The 19,497-nt window shown below is 38.7% G+C and overlaps 3 protein-coding genes across 3 annotated transcripts; 1 reads left to right on the top strand and 2 right to left on the bottom strand.

The window, feature by feature from the left end:
• The first annotated feature begins 3,901 nt into the window (after positions 1 to 3,901).
• LOC114477702 (trypsin-3) lies at positions 3,902 to 5,108 on the top strand. The gene is made up of 5 exons (XM_028470196.1): positions 3,902 to 3,980; positions 4,058 to 4,214; positions 4,319 to 4,572; positions 4,662 to 4,798; positions 4,888 to 5,108. Exons 1-5 carry the CDS (start codon positions 3,941 to 3,943, stop codon positions 5,035 to 5,037), a joined length of 738 nt encoding a protein of 245 aa, XP_028325997.1. The 5' UTR covers positions 3,902 to 3,940; the 3' UTR covers positions 5,038 to 5,108.
• A 164-nt stretch (positions 5,109 to 5,272) lies between these two features.
• Positions 5,273 to 12,635, bottom strand: LOC114477670 (uncharacterized). Its single transcript, XM_028470141.1, has 3 exons — positions 12,351 to 12,635; positions 10,255 to 10,359; positions 5,273 to 9,242 (listed from the first exon to the last, which is right to left on the bottom strand). Exons 2-3 carry the CDS (start codon positions 10,348 to 10,350, stop codon positions 5,832 to 5,834), a joined length of 3,507 nt encoding a protein of 1,168 aa, XP_028325942.1. The 5' UTR covers positions 10,351 to 10,359; positions 12,351 to 12,635; the 3' UTR covers positions 5,273 to 5,831.
• A 1,595-nt stretch (positions 12,636 to 14,230) lies between these two features.
• On the bottom strand, positions 14,231 to 18,714 carry LOC114477681 (uncharacterized). Its single transcript, XM_028470161.1, has 2 exons — positions 18,565 to 18,714; positions 14,231 to 16,289 (listed from the first exon to the last, which is right to left on the bottom strand). The coding sequence occupies exon 2, from the start codon at positions 16,232 to 16,234 to the stop codon at positions 14,693 to 14,695; it is 1,542 nt and encodes a 513-aa protein (XP_028325962.1). The 5' UTR covers positions 16,235 to 16,289; positions 18,565 to 18,714; the 3' UTR covers positions 14,231 to 14,692.
• Between the last annotated feature and the right edge of the window lie 783 nt (positions 18,715 to 19,497).

The raw sequence follows: 19,497 nt of genomic DNA, 5'->3' as shown, positions 1-19,497 counted from the left end.
CACTTCCACATCAGTTTTTAACCACCATGTTGTTCAGCGGAAAAAATAAAAATAAATAATACAAATCTATGAGTTCATGAGACTCCTGTCAAGCTTTAACAGCCTGGCGGTAAAAGGAATAAAAGACTTGATATATCGGTTTGTTCTCCTACAGGGCACGATAAAGCGACGGCCTGAGGGAATTGAAATAAACTCAGAGCACAGTATGTGCTCATTTTGGGAAATAATTCCTTTAGCCTTTTTGACCACCTGTTTCTCCCAAAAAGAAAGCATATTGAAGTTGAAGTCTTTTAATGTCTGACAAAATGCTGTGTATTTTTTTTACAAGTGCTTTATTGAACGTAAGTGAATCCTTTGTTGACTTAGCTAATTAAGGTTTCAATGTTTAATTTTTTTAAATGTAAATATTTTTTTTGTTAAATATCAAATCAGATACAGGACCCAATTAACTATTAAAACAAGGAAATCTACAGAGAATACCCACATAAGCCATAACATGTATAGTGAAGAAAATCTGAGGAATGTGGGCGGAAACCTCTTAGGGGATTGACAAATAAATTTAAATCTTCAAGTCCTTCAACAAGAAGTAGATATAACAGCTTATTCTCTGTATTACAAAAGTACAAAAACAATTCCACAATAAAATGACCAATGACTTTTGGCATTAATTTAAGAAATGTCATGTTTTGTACTTGAAAGATTTTTTTTTTGATGCCACTGGAAGTCAGTGAACAGAAATGAACAGCTCTGTGACATGTAGTGTTTTGGGCTAGTTAAAGACCAGATGTGCTGCTGCATTCTGGATCATCTGCAGAGGTTTCAATGTGTCCGCAGGGAACATGCCAGAAGAGAGTTGTTGTAGTCCAGGGGTCTGCAACCTGCGGCTCTGGAGCCTCATGTGGCTATTTGACTCTTTTGCAATGGCTCCCTATTGCTTTGAAAAAAAAAATTAAAATCAAGAGTATTTTTTTTTACAAAGGCTATTAATGACTAATGACAAATAAAATCAAGAGATAACAATTTGTTAACCTAAAAATAAATCACGTGGTGCAATGACTCGGTCACCTTCCTACTTCAACTTCTGCAACATCTACAGACCATCAACTTTCTTTGCACCTGTGGCTAACCTTAAGTTTTAAATCCCTGGTGAGATAATTGAATCAACAAAAACACTATTCTGAAAGTAAATACAGATTTTAGTTGTGTAGGGACAGATTAATTTAACCGCCAATGTGCTGTTAAATATGCATGCTTTATCTGTGGCAAGATATGAGCAATTAGCTTGTGTTGACCACTTGATCGTGCGTTATCAAATTCAAGTTACTTTTTGTAGCCTTTCAAAAAACATTAACTAAAAAAAATTCTTTATATAACATTGAGTTCATGTAAAGTAAAATGCATAATAATTTGAAGATGCAAGATACTGTTTTATTTCTTGATGTCAATTTATTTTATTTTATTTTAAACTGTTTTTAAGTTGCCATTTACTGTACATGACCAATATAAATAAAATTAAATCAAACATTATTCTATATCATTTTAACTGTATTGAATTTATTACATTGTATTGTCTTTATTGAGAAAGTATTTTTTCGGCTCCAGGAGGACTTTAATCCAGGTGAGATGAGGCAAAATGGCTCCTTTGAGAGGAAAGGTTGCAGACCCTGCAGTAGTCAATGCGTGAAATCACAAGGGCCTGCACCAGAAGCTGTGTGGCCTGTTGTGTCAGGTAGGATCTTATCCTCTTTATGCTAGTATAGAGGACATATAGACAAGACCAAGAAATTGAGGCCACGTGAACCTTAAGGGTCAGCTGGTCATCAATCATGACACCCGGATTTCTGGTAGAGTTGGTGGTCACAAGTAGACAGGATTCAAGCCAGGCACTGATCTGTGGTTGAACTGATCAGGGACAAGCTGAAAAGACTAAGAGCTCAGTCCCAGAAAGATTTAGTTGAAAGTGGTTTCCCTTCATCCATGTGCAGATATAGGCAAGACACACTGATATCCGAGCTGAGACTGTTCTGTCATCAGTTGGAAAAGACAGGAAAAGCTGAATGTGTTCAGCATAGCAGTGGTGGGAGAAGCCATTGGAGCAGATCACTGCACCAAGTGAGGTGGTGTATAAGGCAAAGAGTAGGGGTCCAGGCACTGACCCCTGAGGTACCCCTGTCAATAACCCATGTGATTCAAACACTTCTCCTCACCAGGGCACTCTGAAGGATCTACCTATGAGGTAGGACTTGAACCACAACAGGACAGATCCTGAGATGTAAACTTCAGAGAGTGTGGAGAGGGCAATTTGATGGCTCACGGTGTCAAAGGCCGCAGACAGATCCAGCAACAGTAGGACAGAGGAGTGACCTGCCGCTCTAGCCAGTCGCAGTGATTCTGTGACTGACAGGAGTTCAGTCTCAGTGGAATGGTCATGCCTGAAGCAAGATTGATAGGAGTCAATCAAGTTGTTTTTTTGCAGATGCTCAGAAATCTTGTAAAAGACTGTGCGTTCAAGTATTTTAAACAGGAATGGCAGAAGGGAAACCAGACGATAATTTTCAACTTGGGCAGGGTTCAGATTTTGCTTTTTTAACAGCGAGTTGACCCAAGCTTGCATAAAAGTAGTGGGGAAGATGCTAGTTCCCAAGAAGGAATTGACAATTTGTGTGACTACAGGTTTGATTGTGGGCAAAAAGCTTTTGAGTTCAGGAGAAGTCCATAGACCTCTTCCTCACTCAGAGGAGCAAATGAGTGGAGTGAAGCAGCAATGACAAGTTAGGGCTGACTGAGTTGGGGCTAGGGTCAGGCTCAGAGATTGGTTGCTGATGTTAGCCACTTTTTTGGTGAAAAAGGAGGCAAACGTTCGGAATCAGTGCTGGGGAGGGCTGAACGGTTGGAGGAGAGAGTAAGAAGTTGAACGCCATAAAGATTCACAGATCTTGATCTGATGAAAGGTTTTCTTTTTGGACTGCAGGCAGGGAGGGAAGGAAGCAACTTGTTTTGTTTGTGAGGTTTTGGTACAATTTTAACTCCATGAGGCTTCTGCATTTCCTCGTCCAACCAGTCACTTTCCAATTGTGTGTTGGAATGCTGAAAAACCAAAGATGAGAGCTGATACGCTGTTTTCCTTCTACACTATGTACACTTAAAACAGTGCAATAGGCTATTCTGTACAACCATACTGACATTGACAAAACTAAATTATTAGATTGTTATTCTCTGTTGTAAAAAACAACTTCTGGATCTGATTGAGCAAACTTTCGTGAAAGTGTTTAATTTTAAAATGCAAATTAAAGAGCAAAGACTTAATAATATTTTCCCCCTAAAAGACCTCTTTTATTGTTTGATTTTTGTCACACACACACACTTTTGTATAATGAAACAAGCCAAACCAATTAGGTGAGTAAAGAAATATATATTTTCCCAATACTTCGGTGGTTATTGTTCTCATTAACTGCTGTCCAACATTCATAACTGGCAAATTTGACCAACTCACGCAAAGCTATTTTTTTAACCATACTGGAAAAGGCTTGATTCAAGAAATTGACACAATCTAAAATGTATTTAATTTTTTGATTAAACTTGTCCTAAACCTTCATAATCTTGGAGATTGTAATGAAATAAAAAGCATTCAGAGGATAGGTTTTATAATTACTTTGTGGAAATCTGCGTCCATCGCAAGGTCCTCAAAACTACGTAAATAGCCTACTTTGTGTTTGATCTTTTTTTTCTCCATATCCATACATGTATGGTGTGTTTGTCAAAGAACATGTTATCAGGATGAAGACCTGTTATCCAGATGTGTTTTTACACACGCATTTCAGCAATACAAGGACAAAAAATGCAAATGTGTGACCTTGGCTACTGATAGCAGGGGCCCAGAGGGCTTTAAAAAGGGCTGCAGTGGAAGGAAAACGTCACTGACACCAAGACAACAGTCATCATGAAGGCATTCATTCTTCTGGCTCTTTTTGCAGTGGCATGTGAGTATAGATTTCTTTAAATCATCAAACTGAAACGTGGAACTTACATGCGTTCTCCTTCAATTTAATTCTGGCAGATGCTGCTCCCATTGAGGACGACAAGATCGTTGGAGGGTATGAGTGCAGGAAGAACGCTGTGCCCTACCAGGTCTCCCTGAACTCTGGCTACCACTTCTGTGGAGGTTCCCTGATCTCCAGCACCTGGGTGGTGTCTGCTGCTCATTGCTACAAGTCGTAAGTGCACTGAGAAAGATTCAAGCTCAAGTGATGCGGCAGAAGATTCATTGACTGACTCTTTGCCACTTGTATTTGAACATCCCCGATGCTTGTGCCTGCAGCCGTGTCCAGCTGCGTCTTGGGGAGCACAACATCGCTGTCAATGAGGGCACTGAGCAGTTCATCAACTCTGCCAAGGTCATCCGTCACCCAAAATACAACAGCCGCAACCTGGACAACGACATCATGCTGATCAAGCTCAGCAAGCCCGCCACCCTGAACAGCTACGTCCGCACCGTCTCCCTGCCCTCCAGCTGTGCTGGCGCTGGATCTCGCTGCCTGATCTCTGGATGGGGCAACATGAGCAGCACTGGAAGTCAGTCTAACATGGAAGAGTCATCTCTAAGACAATTTCAAACATTCCAGTGAGGTTTGAATTTTGATATCCATCTTTTTGTTTTTCAGACAACTATCCAGACCGTCTGAGGTGCCTTGATGCTCCCATCCTGAGCGACAGCAGCTGCAGAAGCTCCTATCCTGGACAGATCACCTCCAACATGTTCTGTGCTGGATTCCTCGAGGGAGGCAAGGACTCCTGCCAGGTGAGCTCAACTCCACATAACCGCTACCTAATGCGGACAAATTGAACTTTGAGAGTTGTCTACTCAAACCTGTTCTTCTCTTCTGCCAGGGTGACTCTGGTGGCCCCGTGGTGTGCAACGATCAGCTCCAGGGTGTGGTGTCCTGGGGTTATGGCTGTGCCCAGAGGAACAAGCCTGGTGTTTACGCCAAGGTCTGCAACTACAACTCCTGGATCCGTAGCACCATGTCCTCCAACTAAACTAAATCTACAAATGCTTTGAGCCAGAAGGTGGTGTTGGACTTTCATGAATAAAATATCAAACAAGGTAACCTGTTGGTTTTCTGTTGGATCACACAAAATACACTAGACAACTCATTTAATAACTGAAGAAAGCAGTTATCTAAATCAAAAATGACAATCAATCATTAGTACAAAAGTTGAGTTTATTTCTATTTTTTAAAAACAAGGTAAAGCAGAAAGATATTTACAACAGAGCAAATGATCATCTGGGAACATGTTATGACATACATAATTACAGAAGTCTGGTGCCTCTGGCAAATAAACAAATGTATTTTTGAGTAATTAGTAAGTAATGCACAATTTGGTGAAGAAGAATGTTAAAAAAAAGTATTTGGCAGTATTTTGAGTTTTACTTGTCTCTTTAGATATGACCAACATGATTAAAGCCAAAATATACACTTGACACGTAATTAATATGAATTGATGCCTCTTCTTACCTAGTTGTACTGGAAGGCAAGTAAAACTATGCATGATTTTCTTGCCAACAAATGTACAGTAGTTAAATATTCAGTGATGGAGGGATAATAATGAAGTAAAACCTTTTGTATTTGTGAAATTCTTCAATGGACTAGTTGTCATTCAGCTAAATAGATAGCTTCTACGTGTAGTGCATCTTAACAATGCCTATGTTTATAAAAACTGGCTTAACATTGCAATAATACATTAAGCTTGTAACAACCTACACTTACTGACCATTGACTAACAAGACACCTGTGGATGCACAATAAATTCCTCCCACTATATTGGGGTAACTACACCTGGCCTCTGGCATGCTCTAAATAATGCTGATAAAGATCTGAAATAGCAAAGTATGTATCACCACACAAAGTACAATAAATACCATCAGAATTCATATCATTTGATGTGCAAGCAATTTGCGTCACATCACACACAGTTCTTAAAGGCGTAATAGGTGCATTTTCAATTACACCTTTACAGCTGGCTTCTCTCTCAAGATTTGAAGGATTCCTACAGTGATGCAGAGAAGAATCCCCACAATCACGACCCTCATTACAACTTAAGGAAACGGTTGTAGTTCGATGGGTTTCTTGTGCAGCAGAGTCTGAATACATAGGTAAGGTGGTGAAAGGAGGGTTGCGTTCTCCAGGTACTGAATGTACCATTGCGTGTTTGTTCGTTGAATAATTTACCATTTTCTTGTTTGAATTCTCGCTTTGATCATCCAACAGATAATCAAAGCTTGGGTGGACCTCCTGCACGGAGGAATGACAGTGTGAATGGTGACTAAACAGGAGGTCTAGACTCCTGAATTTGCATGAGCATTGTTCACACTGGTAAGGCCTATTTGCTCTTTGGGGTCTAAACTTAACCCAGTGAAACCCTGTGTGCTCCATCACATGTTTCTTATATGGCTCAACAAACCGAAAACGTTTGTCACATTCAGGACAAGTGAAGCGCCCGCGTCTCTGACGGTGGACTCTCTGGTGACGCCACAGTTGCTTCCAGTTTGCTAGGGTCTTACCACAGGTGGAACATGTGTAGTGTTGTGCTGAGGCGTGTGTGAGCATGTGGGCTCGCAGCCTGCCCATGTGCCTGAACATGCGCCCACAGCTTGGACAAAGATATTTCCTGGGGTCTGACCTATCATCTATTTTGTTTAGCTTGTTGACGATGTAGGAAAATGGGTGAGATTCAACATTTGACTGGAAAGATTTATTGACGTCAAAAGAGAAATGTGTGTGATCAGTGTGTGAGGTCTTGTATGTTTCAAGATTTGCCCCCGACAAAGGAACTGAACCGTATTCAGATGTGTCTTTAATTGAAGGCACTGAGTACTGGATAAATGACAACGTCTCTTCTTCTTTAATAGCATTGGAGGAAGGACTTACAGTGTTACATAGAGTTTTGTGTGCATTAAACTCAGACAGCACTCCAAACAGCTTGTCACACTGTAGGCACCGATAAAGTTTTTCCCCTTTGTGGTTTCTCATGTGAAAGTTAAACTTCTGCAGATGATCAAAAACATTTTTGCAAATGTGGCATGTGTAAGTCAGTGAAGGCCTGACTCGTTTGTTGGAGAGTAGATATTCATTGCTTCCCACAGGATTGCATGTGTGATTTTTAGCGTTGCTATAATGTGTGAAGGACTTCTCACAGTGTATACAGTTGTAACGCTTGACAGACCAGTGCGTCAGCTCATGGACACGCAGGAAGTATGCTTGACCAAAAGCTTTGCCGCATACGTCACACTTGTAAGGCTTTTCTCCCGTGTGGACACGGACATGTCTGATAAGAGCCGACTGGAACTTGAATGTTTTATCGCAATAAGCACAAGTTATTCGAATTTTTTTTTCTTCAGAAATGATCAGTGGGAGTTCCTTATTGTATTCATGATCCTCAGTTTTAGTCTCCTTTACGGGTTTCACATCTTTACTGTCCTTGTGCAGATTCTGCGTGTGCACAAGTATATGGGTAGAATACTCGGCGCAAGAGAATTTAATTTTACAATACGGACACTCTTGATACATGTGACTCTTTTTATGTGTCCTGAGATGAAGATTTAGGTTGGAATTTTTGCTAAACCCTTTTCCACACACATTACATTTGAAAGGTCTTTCTCCTGTGTGAATGCGCTGATGGATGATGAACTGAGACAAAAACCTAAATGTGCGATCACAGTACTCACATATCATACACAATTTTCCATCCTTTTTGACATAATTGACATTTGAAGCATCATCCTTAGGTTCTTCACTGCAGTCTTTTTTAGGTGCAGACTCCACCTCTTGGCAGTCAACAACCTGCGGACTTGGCACCAACAAACTGTTTATCCTCCTCCTTCTCTTGGCACCTTTTTTGCGCCTTAAAAAGTGGCCCTGATTATTGGAGCGTTTCCGTTTTCCTGGAGAGTTTAATATGTCTGGAAAAATGTCTGGACTAGAGCACTCTGATGAACGATCTACAACTTTCTCTATATCTACATTTTCTGAAGCAATAAAGGGTTTCACAGGATTCAGTTTTTCTTCACTGGGCTCGACATTGTTATTATTTTTGATGTGGAAGTTCCCCTTTTGCAAATTCATACCCACTGACGATTCGCAGTGAAGTACAGTTTCTGATAGAGAGTTCCAGTTGTTGTTCAGCGTCACTGATTGTGTCATTTCATCATTCTCCTTTTGAGGGGCGCCAACTTCATTTACACTGTCCAAAACAAGCAATCCAGGAACAACAGGTTCAGAGCTCAAAGGTCCAATTTTTTGTGGTGATGGTACTTGTTTCTCTCGCAGCCTTTTTTCTTCTTCAGCCAGAGGAAAAGTGTCAGGATTCAGTTTCATCTCTTGATCTGCCTCTCCTCCTTTTACACTGCATGTGTCCATCTTCAAGTCTAACGTTGCCTCCTGGGAATCGCCCAGCTTGAACACTTTGTCAGGTACTTGCTGATCAAACTTCAACTTGCTTGTGCTTTTGCTGATGCCTTGGGGGTTGGATGCATTGTTTATATCTGAGAGAATCATTTCAGTCTGGCCACATTCAGCTGAACTTAATTCAAACTTTTCTTCACATATTGAAGGATGTGGGCTTTTTCCACGTCTTGATCTTCTTGCAGGTTCCTTAAAATGATTGACAGGATGAGGATGAGGAGGAACATCAGGAATTGTAGGATCAGCAGCAACATCAATAGTCGTGTTGGGAAGAGGGCTTTTACTTATTTTTGCTCTTCTTTTTTTTGGCATGGTCAAAGAAATCCCACTTTCTACAACCTCAGGGGCCACTTTCACCACATCTTCAATCCTCTTGTCATTTTCTACATTTTGTGACAAATGTATAGTGGTGCTGGCTTCATGATGAGATGGTTCAGGACCATAAGGTTTTGGATCTACTTTAAAGTCTTTCATCCTTTTCTTTCTACAGTACTTTCGTCTTATGCCAATACTTGTTCGTTTTTTGCGACGTTTTACTGGTAAACTGTGCAGGATTTCCAGAGTCGGTTGAGGGGCTGGTTCTATTTCTTCTTGTGATGACGGCAGCTGTTTAATTATATGATTAGATCCTCCTACCCTTTCAGAGCCGATGTGTTCGTCTGTCTCAAGGTGCAAAGGTAAGGGAGATTCAGGGGCAGGTTGGCTTGGTCCTTCAGCCTTCATTTCCTCTGTCCACTTGGATTCCAAACAGTCTACACTGGAGCCCTCATCCTCAGGAGCCTGTAAAAAAATCATTAAAAAAAAAATACTTGAAACAACAACTCAGAGTTCCTGATACATAAAGGCCATAAAAATAGCAATAGCAATTTTTGTTTTAACTTATGAAAAGTATTTTCAAAACTTACAACTTGCAAGATTTGTGCTAATTACAGAGATCAATTACATGTATAACTCTCCAGTTTTACTGTTTAATATGTGTTTGCCACCTGTCATAAATTCACATCAGACTAATGCTGCTTTGTTGTTATCAGTAAGCACTCCTCACATTACCATTTAAAAATGCAATGAGGAATTTAAAGCATTTTTTTTTTCTTTTACACAAAAACTGAGCCAGTACCCTAATGCGAGCATATATCTTTAACATCTGAAGCAATAAATATAAATGTGCTTTACATTTTACCAGTTCTTTTTCAGCAATTCTCAAGCGCTACATATATTGCTGAACAACCAAACATAATTTGGGAAATTACCAGTGTTGTAAATTTACAGTAACAGAGGCATAAATACAATAAATTACTAGTGGTCTAAAATACTTGTCAATCCAGGCATTAGTAATCTAACTCTAACCCAATGAATTGAAGGTTTGTTTTTATCTCCACCATAAACACACCGTTTGTTGACATTTTCACGCACCGCATAGTGGGATGTGGAGTAGATGAGACGGGTGCATAGAAGGCTTTTTAGTTCATCCCGATATCAATAATGGGATCAAAATAAAAAGGTGTCACGCAAATCATTGCCCTCCGTGTCTCGTGGGAAAAACCCAATAAATCACAGTAAGTATGAAGTAAAAACACTGTTTATGAAACTCCACATCACACAATGCAATACAGTGGTGATGAAAACAAACATTCAAGTGGCACTTTCAAACTTTTTCCTCTGCTTTTGCAACAGATTATGCTTGATTCATTGATCAATGAGATCTACTAGATGTGATTGTATCTAATAAAAAATGATCTGGGGTAGCATTTTTGAGATTTTATCACGTCTAAATTAATTTGTCATTAGCTACCTGTTTGCTGTCCAACGTATGATCGGCCTCCAAAATAGTTTCCGAGGCTGGACTTGGGCCACTGCTTCCTTTGCTGAAAGACATTTTACTCCCCATGCCAAGAGTCTGTGGATTAACAACAAGGGAAGTTGTAAGGCAAGTAAAAAACCTGTAGTAGTTAAGCACTGATCAGAATCTGCAGATAGATAAAAAAAAAAAAAAAAAAAAAAAAAGGAATGGCTATGAAAATAATACAGTTTTGTTGAAGTTGGGAACAATTATTCAATTTAATGTTGATATTTTCACTGTTATCTGACCTAAACTACTAAGAGTGCCTCGATACAACTTTTCACTTCTGATACAATACCGATATTGCAGCCTTGATAATTGGTTGATACCAATATCGATCCGATGCGATATAAGCACGAATCATACATACTTTTATTACTTATTTTGTAGTGTGGAATGTTAGAAAAGGCTTGATCAAGTGATGTTACTCAAACAGAAAACAATAGTCAGCAACAGTAGGTATGAGAAAAACTGACCCATTTATTATTAACCAATTGGTTACATACATTTTAACCTTTAACATATCTACAGTATTCTACAATTGAATAATATAATAAAATACATATCGGAGATTTTAGATGCAGTCCGATAAAATCTGATATTCCTTTTCTGGCTGATATCCGATGCCAGTATTGGATCGGGACACCCCCATAAACTACTACATTTTATACTGTCTTTTATAACAGATTTGCATTATCAAAAATATTGCTAATTATAGATTATATCAGACATGAGCAACTGGTGGCCCTCAAACATTAAAAATAAAAAAATAAAAAAATACACAACATGATAACAAAGCATACAAAAACACACATTACGACAACAAAAATGCACAATATGGCCGAAAAATATATAATACACAAAAACACACAACAGGACTCAGGAAACAGGAAAACTCACACGACAACAAAAACTCACTTAATGACTCCAAAAAACCTGTGAACACACACACACACACAAAAGAAGACAAAAATAGTACACAAAATGACTGAAGATACAAAATGGCAATAAATACACACAAAATGACAAGAAAAATACGCAAAACTAATCAAAAAACACACAAGAGATAAATATAATAAGAAATGATCACAAAAACACTCAACCCCTTTGTCCTTTCCTGTATTAATTCTCATGTTAGTCATTATTCTAAAGTTGACATGAATGGCGATAATGTGGCCAGGTTCATATTAGCTGAAGCTAATAACTTGTATGAGGGACTGCTGACATCATGGCTAAGGTTTTTTCTCATAAAGATGAACAAGGCTTAAATGATCAAAGTAAAAGAGCAAAGCAGCAGCACAACCACTTTAATAACGCCATTCTTCACACGAGGATGTGAAAATAAGTCCACGATGAGCAGTGAATTTGAACATTACATTCTGCTAATATGTCAGTGAGTTTATTGTTTCTATGTTTACCAAAGCTTGCGAGTCCCGATTGTTTTTGTGCACGAGGTCCGTTATGAAAAAAAAAAAAAAAAAAAAAAAAAAAAAAAAAAAACTTACCGCGCATGCGCATTAAAAAAAAAAAAAAAATGAAATCAGTGAACGCGTGTCTGAAATTGAGATTAAAAACATTTATAAATCACTCAAGTGGTCAACAAGCTTCATATAAACGGATAGCATTCACAAACTGAATACATATTTTGCTTTATCTGTGTATATACATGACCAAATCTGAACCTAAGCACGAATTGTGTACAAGTATGAATCAAATCACAACATTTAGACACATTCCAATCACAGTGCAGCTGTGCACTAGCTGTTTATCTGATGTAAAGCACCGTTCATCAGCATCACTGATGAGATGCTGAAGCATCCTAAACATTAGGTTTATGTGTCACCTTTGGACAGCTATTAGTCTCTAACGTTTAAAAAAGCAAAACAAACAATGGAAATGATTCATCCACATAGTGTAGGCCACACAGCAAACTGATGTCCAATGCCTGTCACATACACACATTAATGGGCTGTTAGCTCATAGAGGTTAGGTTAGAACATCAGCACCGGGTAACAAACTAAACAACTGAGAGGAAACCAAGCACTTGCCTGTGTGAGAGAACGTCAGGGCGGGTTTATGTGCAGCCATGCACGGACTGTTGTTAGCTAGCACTAGCATTAGCATTAGCTAACGCACAAAGAGCCCCGGCCTCTGCCGCTCCGGTGCTGCTCAGACCCCGGTCCGAAGGTGTGGGTGTTGACCCGAGGCCAGTTTTCTCTTCTTTGTGGTTTAGATGCAAAGGAAAACTTCCCCGGGATTGTTTGAACTAGTCATCATCCAGCGAGAGGTACAATCATGCAAATGGGGGATACTTCATGACCGTGGGAAATTAGCAATGTCACCGAATAACATTACTACACGTTTGAAAGTGCTTACACACTTTACCATTAATAATATTATATATAAACATGATTTTCATAAATTTCTCCAGGAGTGTTAAACCGTTACTGTTCCAGGATCACATATGACCTAATTTTAGTGTTGAGGACCAGACAAACTAAGCATAGTCATTATCCACCTTATTCCCAAAGCTGCTACTGCATAACCACAGTGGCAACTTCCTGTGGTATGAATAGATGATATACAAGAAACAAGCTCCATTGGGTACAGAAGCATAGAGCTGCCACAAGGGAAAATATATTTTTAGATCAGAATCAGAATTCCTTTATTAATCCCAGGGGGAAATTGCTTTTGTCACAGCCACTTAAGATAAAATCATGAATAAAAGAATAAAACGTTAAAGACAAAAGAAACAATAAACGTTAAATAAGTGTATAATTAAGTAAAAGACTGTTAAAATTAAGGATCAGATACACACACATTACGGAAGCAAAAAATAAAGATAAATTATACTAATATAAATATGATAGATATTTACAAAAATAATACAATATAATGTACAAACAATATAATCATATTTTAAAAATGTAGTATATGATTTATGGTACAAAAAACATACCTATATTGTTCCTACAATATGACTACATTATTTACACTAAAACATATTGCTCGTACAATGTAATATCAGGCTTGTACAATATAATTATATTATTTGTACAATACAGTGATCAAAATGTATTTTCCCCTGGGCTACTCAACACTTCCATAACTGGGAAACAGATTGGTCAACATTGTCAATCACTGTACAGACTGGACATGAATTGATCAGAAAGAGACTTAGAAAGTCTTTAAAAATTTACACATACAAGGAATTTGACTTGGTGAATCAATAATTTAAAAATAAAAGTGCAGGTGATGTTAAGCTCGCACTGGAAGTCATTGGGAAATATATAGCAGTCAAGGAAACAGAGGGACTCCACACTGTCCACTGGGATGAGGGGGGGCATTGGTCTTTCTAATGGGAGGTGTGGTTTGGCGGTGATGTACTAGAATAGTCTAATTCATTTGAGCCTTTTTACAACAGAAGCACTTTGAGGTTTATTTTTCTTTTTACACCAAGTTTTGAAACTAAAACAACACTCCAGGAATTAAGATGTCCTTAACTGCAAACTATTGTGCACAAAAACAATCCATATCCAAAGATTCATGGATTGAATGAACATGAAAAATAGTCGTCGCCATCTTTTCTTTATCCAATGAATTACTTCACATCTGAGCATCGTTGGTTGTAGTAATATGCAAACATATGGATTTATCTTTATATAAGCTTGATCAAATCAACAACTAAGGTTTAAGTTTCAGTACAAGTTTACTTTAATAATGCATCATATCTCACTGAAGTCAATGATAATCTTAGGTGGCCAATAGCTATTAGAAATATTTTCATTTCACAAATTTTTAAATTCTACTTATTTCTTCAATATTTTAATTGGTAGTTTAATTTTCCTAAGCTTTGGTTTAAAACAAAATTTTCCCCATAAAATTACCAAGATTAACATGGGAGATAAACACATAAAACAGACACAGGTTTGGAAATATAGTTTAATACATCATATATATTTTATCCCTAAAGTCCGGCAAAGCAGGTAAGAACAGATGGCAATGTGGCCAAAAAAAATGTACAACACATTTTAATCAGACTAACTGGATAAAAAAACAAAACAAAAACTATTATACAAAACACAGCTCATAATGTGTGACCCCATGTAGAATTAATTTATGGTAAAAGTTGTCCAATTTACACATTCTGTGCTCAATCTAAAGGCAATGAAAGAAGATGACAGTTTATAATTACAGTACAAACAAGTCTGGATAGTTTAAACAGTTCAGTTTTTGTAGGAAGTCATTTGACAGTAGTTGACAGAACAGAAGCTTCTGTACTGTGAACTCAGGTGATGTCATCAACCAGGAGACTGTGGCGTCTCAATGCACTTAGTCCAATAGTGACAAAGACTATGCCATGCAGAATGATTGTGCCACACTTGTTACGTCAAGTCTTGATGGGAACGGATGAGGTTATTTGGTAAATCATCTCAGCGGGATTATCCGGTTGGCTTTCAACAATGTAACAATCGTCATCACTTTCCAAATCTGTTTTCCCATTCACAGGAACACCCCCTTGTCTCTTGTCGCGGCTCACAGCTGTGACTTGTTTTGTCACTGGAGCAGGCTTTCTCTGACCATTCATTTGATTGAAACTTGAGGATGCCACAGGTGGAACTCTGTTGGCTTGGAATGGCTGGTTGCTGAATCTCACATGGTGTGCCATGAACTCCTTTGCTTTGCTACACTTGTGCCTCTGAAGCAGCAGAGCAGACTCGAATGGAAAATGACAGACTCTGCACGTGAATGCACCTTGAGAGGAACTGGAAGACATCAGGGAGGATTTTCCTGCCACACCTGACTGAGAGTGTGTGGGGAGCTTTATATGCACAGAAGGAGCAGCAGTGCGACCTAAATTTATATGGTTGAGGGCAGTGGAATGTAGACTCTTAGTTTTACCATGAAAGGGGCTGGCCACAAACGGTTTGGATGCGCCGATGTTCCTATTTTTAAACAACAACGTTGGAGTCACTTCATACCCAGTGTTGTTTTTGTTGTTCTGCTGCAGAGTAGAAGCGACAGGCCTACGACCACCTCTAACGCCTGCTCTGGGTTTTCTAGCGTGTAAAAAGGACGTTTTCGGAAGCATCTGGGCACCTGCATTCGCTCTCATGTCTGTGCTAGCCCCACTAGGCGCCTTATAGTTCAGAGGCCTAGCGGTGATGACTTTGAACTTGGTTGTATTGTTGGACGAGTTACAAGCATGGAAGCGAGGCACCATCTTCTTGCTGGACAGCAGCATTCCACAGCCTATACAGCCAGAAACTTTATCTGTGACGTGTACGCTGTGGTGGGAGATGAGTTCGGTCTTTTTCATGAAAGACTGTCCACATCTACCACATGTGTAGGGCATTTTCTTGTTAATCTTGCTATCCATGTTCAACAATACAACTGGCTGATAGAGTGTCCAAAGGTCCACGGTGGGTGCACCGGGTCCTGCACCTGGGAAAATATTTGGCATGTCTGTCATAGCTGGGACCACACTTGGAGGCAAACATGTTGGTGACTTTGAAGGGAACCAATCAGAAGCTGCAGTGTTACGTACTTGCACCAGAGATTTCATGGGCAGTGTAGAAGAAGAGCCACCTTCCATTGTCGAAGTGTTCCAGACAACCTCACCTTTCTGCAATCTTTTAATTTTCTCCTCCTCCTTTTTGCGATTTTCCATCCTGCGCTTCCTAATGGTCTCGTGATCCAGCACCTGGTGCCCTGGCTCATGTGTGGTGTTGTGCTGCTGCATGTCATCGTATTCTCTGAACTCAGTCCCGCAGGAGCAGATGAAACTCACCGATGTGCACGAGTGTTCCTCCAAACATTTACGACTTTGAAATATTTGGTCACAGCTGAAACAGAAGTTTCCTGCATTCATGAGGTCAACCACAAAGACATCTTCATGGATTGGTGGTTTTGTTTCAACTTTTCTCTCCATAGTCAAGCTTGGCACAGGTGTTTACCAGATGTGAGAAGCCAGCAGCACACCTTTCCTGTTAAAAGAAAACAAAAAAGACCCTTAAACGGTATTTTGGTGAAGTAATTAATATATTAATATATATATATATATATATTTAGCACCTTTTGGCTAATGCTTCTGGATTGGACCTTATAGCTAAAAGTAATAAAACATAACTTTAAATGTGGGGACCCACCATTGAGAGAAGCTATCCTGCAAAATCCTGCTACAAAGTACCAAATCACATTTTCTTTTTAACAGCAAATGCTTGTTTTTAGTCCTGTCTTTTAATATATGTTGTGTTGTATTGTTTTAATCTTGTAGCACTTTGAGATTTGCTATCAATTGTTAAGTGCATTATAAATAAAAACATTATGATTACAAGAAATTGGTGTACGGACCAAGGGGTGTGCGATTATTGTGATACGAACCAAAATTCATATCTCAATATTTTTTTCAAAATGGCGATATGCAATATAAATTTCAATATGTTTAACTCAAATAAAGTCTTACCAGAAAGGCAATTTGGGGTTAAATTTGCTGATGCAAAATGTCACACAAACACATTTATTAACAAACGACTGCACAATATGTGTCACTAAACTTTTGGCCTTTTCTCCTATAAGGGACAGCATGTGTGAGTGAGTTCTGTAGTGTGGCTTGTTGAGAGGAAGGTCTGGGTTAGGACATACTGTGCTTTACATCCTGTATTTTAAATCAAAATAAGCTATAATTATATATATCGACCAGCAATGGTATCAGTTTCAATGCCGTTAAAAAAATAATAAATAAATATGCAAAGCACTTATATAAGTGATAAGGACTAAATAGCAATATAATTTATTTAATGCCTAAACATGATTCTATGTCCAGCAACAGCTCTGTGTGAGTGTGTGCTACGCTGCAAAAAAATAAATAAATTTAAAAAAAAAAAAAAGTGACAGCGCAGTGTGCTGTCTTCAAAGCAGATCAGAGAGGGAACAAATTGAGACAGGCTTGAAGCACAAGCATCCACGGTTAAACAAATCCTTTTTCTGCACAAGAACATGGATTATCCTTATATTTGATACTTGGTTTATGTAAATAGATCCACTGCTGTCTCTGGCGCCACAGTTTGACGTGCGTTTGTTTTCTCGTGCGCTGATCTGATGTTGACATTGTTTATTAATAGAAACAGGTTTACCACTAAAACAGACATCAATATGTCATTTGTATGAGGAAAAAATAGGTTTTAATTGTCTGTTTCAGGTCGGGCACTGACATAAATACCTATCGTCTGTCGGACCTATAGGTTTCAGTTTTGGTTTGTTGGGTTCTGGTCAAAGCTTGAATAAGGTTCATATCATAAATGGTCTGCGTTTAAAAGCAAATTGGCACCACAAAGCAAAATATTTGTTTCTCTCCTCGTCCTCCTCTGCACCTGCTCATTCATTCTCCATTTTTTTGTCGACTAATCGCTATGTGTGCTGTAGTCTTTGTAGTCAACCATTTCCTTGGTTGACTACAGCCCTAATATATATATTAATGTAGGTGTTATTGTATTTTCCTATATCGTTAAAATAGAAAACTTGATACATCTTGAATCTCGATATATTGCCCAGCACTATTCAGACTGCAGTGTGCACCAGCATAACATATATGGCTCCAAATTAAATTAACTAAATACAATATTCTCACAAACGTACCCCTACACCTTGTGGAAAGGGAGGGGGCAATGTTATTAACATTCATTATTTACCCCTAGTGAAAGTCGTGTGTATGTAAAAGCAGAAGTCCAATACTTACAATGTAATGTGCAATAATGGGCTACAAAACCAACTGGGTGTATTTAAATTAATGCTCCAACTTCCACACACACACTATTCATCTGATCAATAAATAGTTTGTGTGTTTTCAACTTGACTGATGTCATAATTTCACTGGGAGCTTTCCTTTGCTCGTCTTTATATCCAACCCCAAACTTCTGCTAGTCCCGTTTGCTAACTATCATTGTATTTGAGTTAAACGAACACGCTATCCATCAATCTTTGATGCTATTGCATTCTAACACACTATATGTTACAGTTTTCCCAATAGGTTTAGAAATTACTTCTGAATGTCACGTTGTTAGGCCGTGTGTCGTTTTTTAGTTGAACCCGCGCTTATTGTGCTATTCGTCAACCGCCGCGTTATTAGCCGCAGCTAGCGCCGTTAAACCAGCGTTAGCTTACCGTCACATAGAGAACGAAGCGGTTGTCGGGTTAATATACTGGCATTAACTCGAGTTGGTCCATTACCATAGAATGATTGTCGGTTTTGAAAGTACTCACCCTCAGTTAGTTAGCACTGAAAGCTAACATTCACACTCCGAAAAAAAACTGAGGCGAAAAAAAAGACGAGGAGGAAAAGGCGTCTTCTTCGTTGGTTAGTGGCGTTCTGCTGCAGCACAACACTCAGTCTGTGCTAACACTGACCTCTATCGGCTAGTCCTGGACACGGCATGTATTCTTACATGATGATACACCATGTTAAAGAGGAGCTGATGTTTACGAGAATATAACCTTTTTTTAACCTTTGGGACACGGACCACTACCTGTATACTTAAATAAAAATGCAACAAAAAGTAAGGAACTTTGTGTTGGATAGAATATTTCTTTGTTGTCACAATGCTTCTTGGCAATAAATATTATACCATTGGAAAGCCGGTGTAGTGTAGATTAAACCTACCGTGAAAGTTTACTACGGTAAACAACGGACATTCGCACCTGGCGAACTGCGCATGCGTGTCTCTGTCACTCTGAAAAAACGTAAGAATCGTTCCTTTTATTTCTAGGGTTCGAATTAGGGTTTACCATAGTCGGAAAATTTAGGGTCGCAAAATATTGTAGGTAAACGTGTAAATATTTACTACGCTACATACGCCGTAGGAGGCCTGTAGGAGGCGCATGCGCCTGTAGGAGGCTTTCACTGACTTATTTCCCTTTTAAGTAGGAATACATTTTTAAGGAACAATAATTTAAGGAATGGACAGCAGAGCTGAGTATGTGGGTGTGCACATTGAGTTTCAAGTCAGCAAGGTATATCATTATCAGTCTAGTTAGGATATTTTAATTTTTTCAGTTACAATTACGTTTTCAATTACAATTCAATTGCGATTACAGTGACCAGCATTTTTTCCAATTAAAATTAATTACAATTATTTTTTTTATCCTCAGAAAGTCAATTACAATTAAGTTCTCAATTGCTAAAATTCAATTACAATT

This window comes from Gouania willdenowi, chromosome 16 (genome assembly GCF_900634775.1).
Source record: "Gouania willdenowi chromosome 16, fGouWil2.1, whole genome shotgun sequence".
NCBI lineage: Eukaryota > Metazoa > Chordata > Actinopteri > Blenniiformes > Gobiesocidae > Gouania > Gouania willdenowi.
Note: the sequence above shows the minus strand (reverse complement) of the source record. Positions and strands in the feature narration are given on the sequence as shown.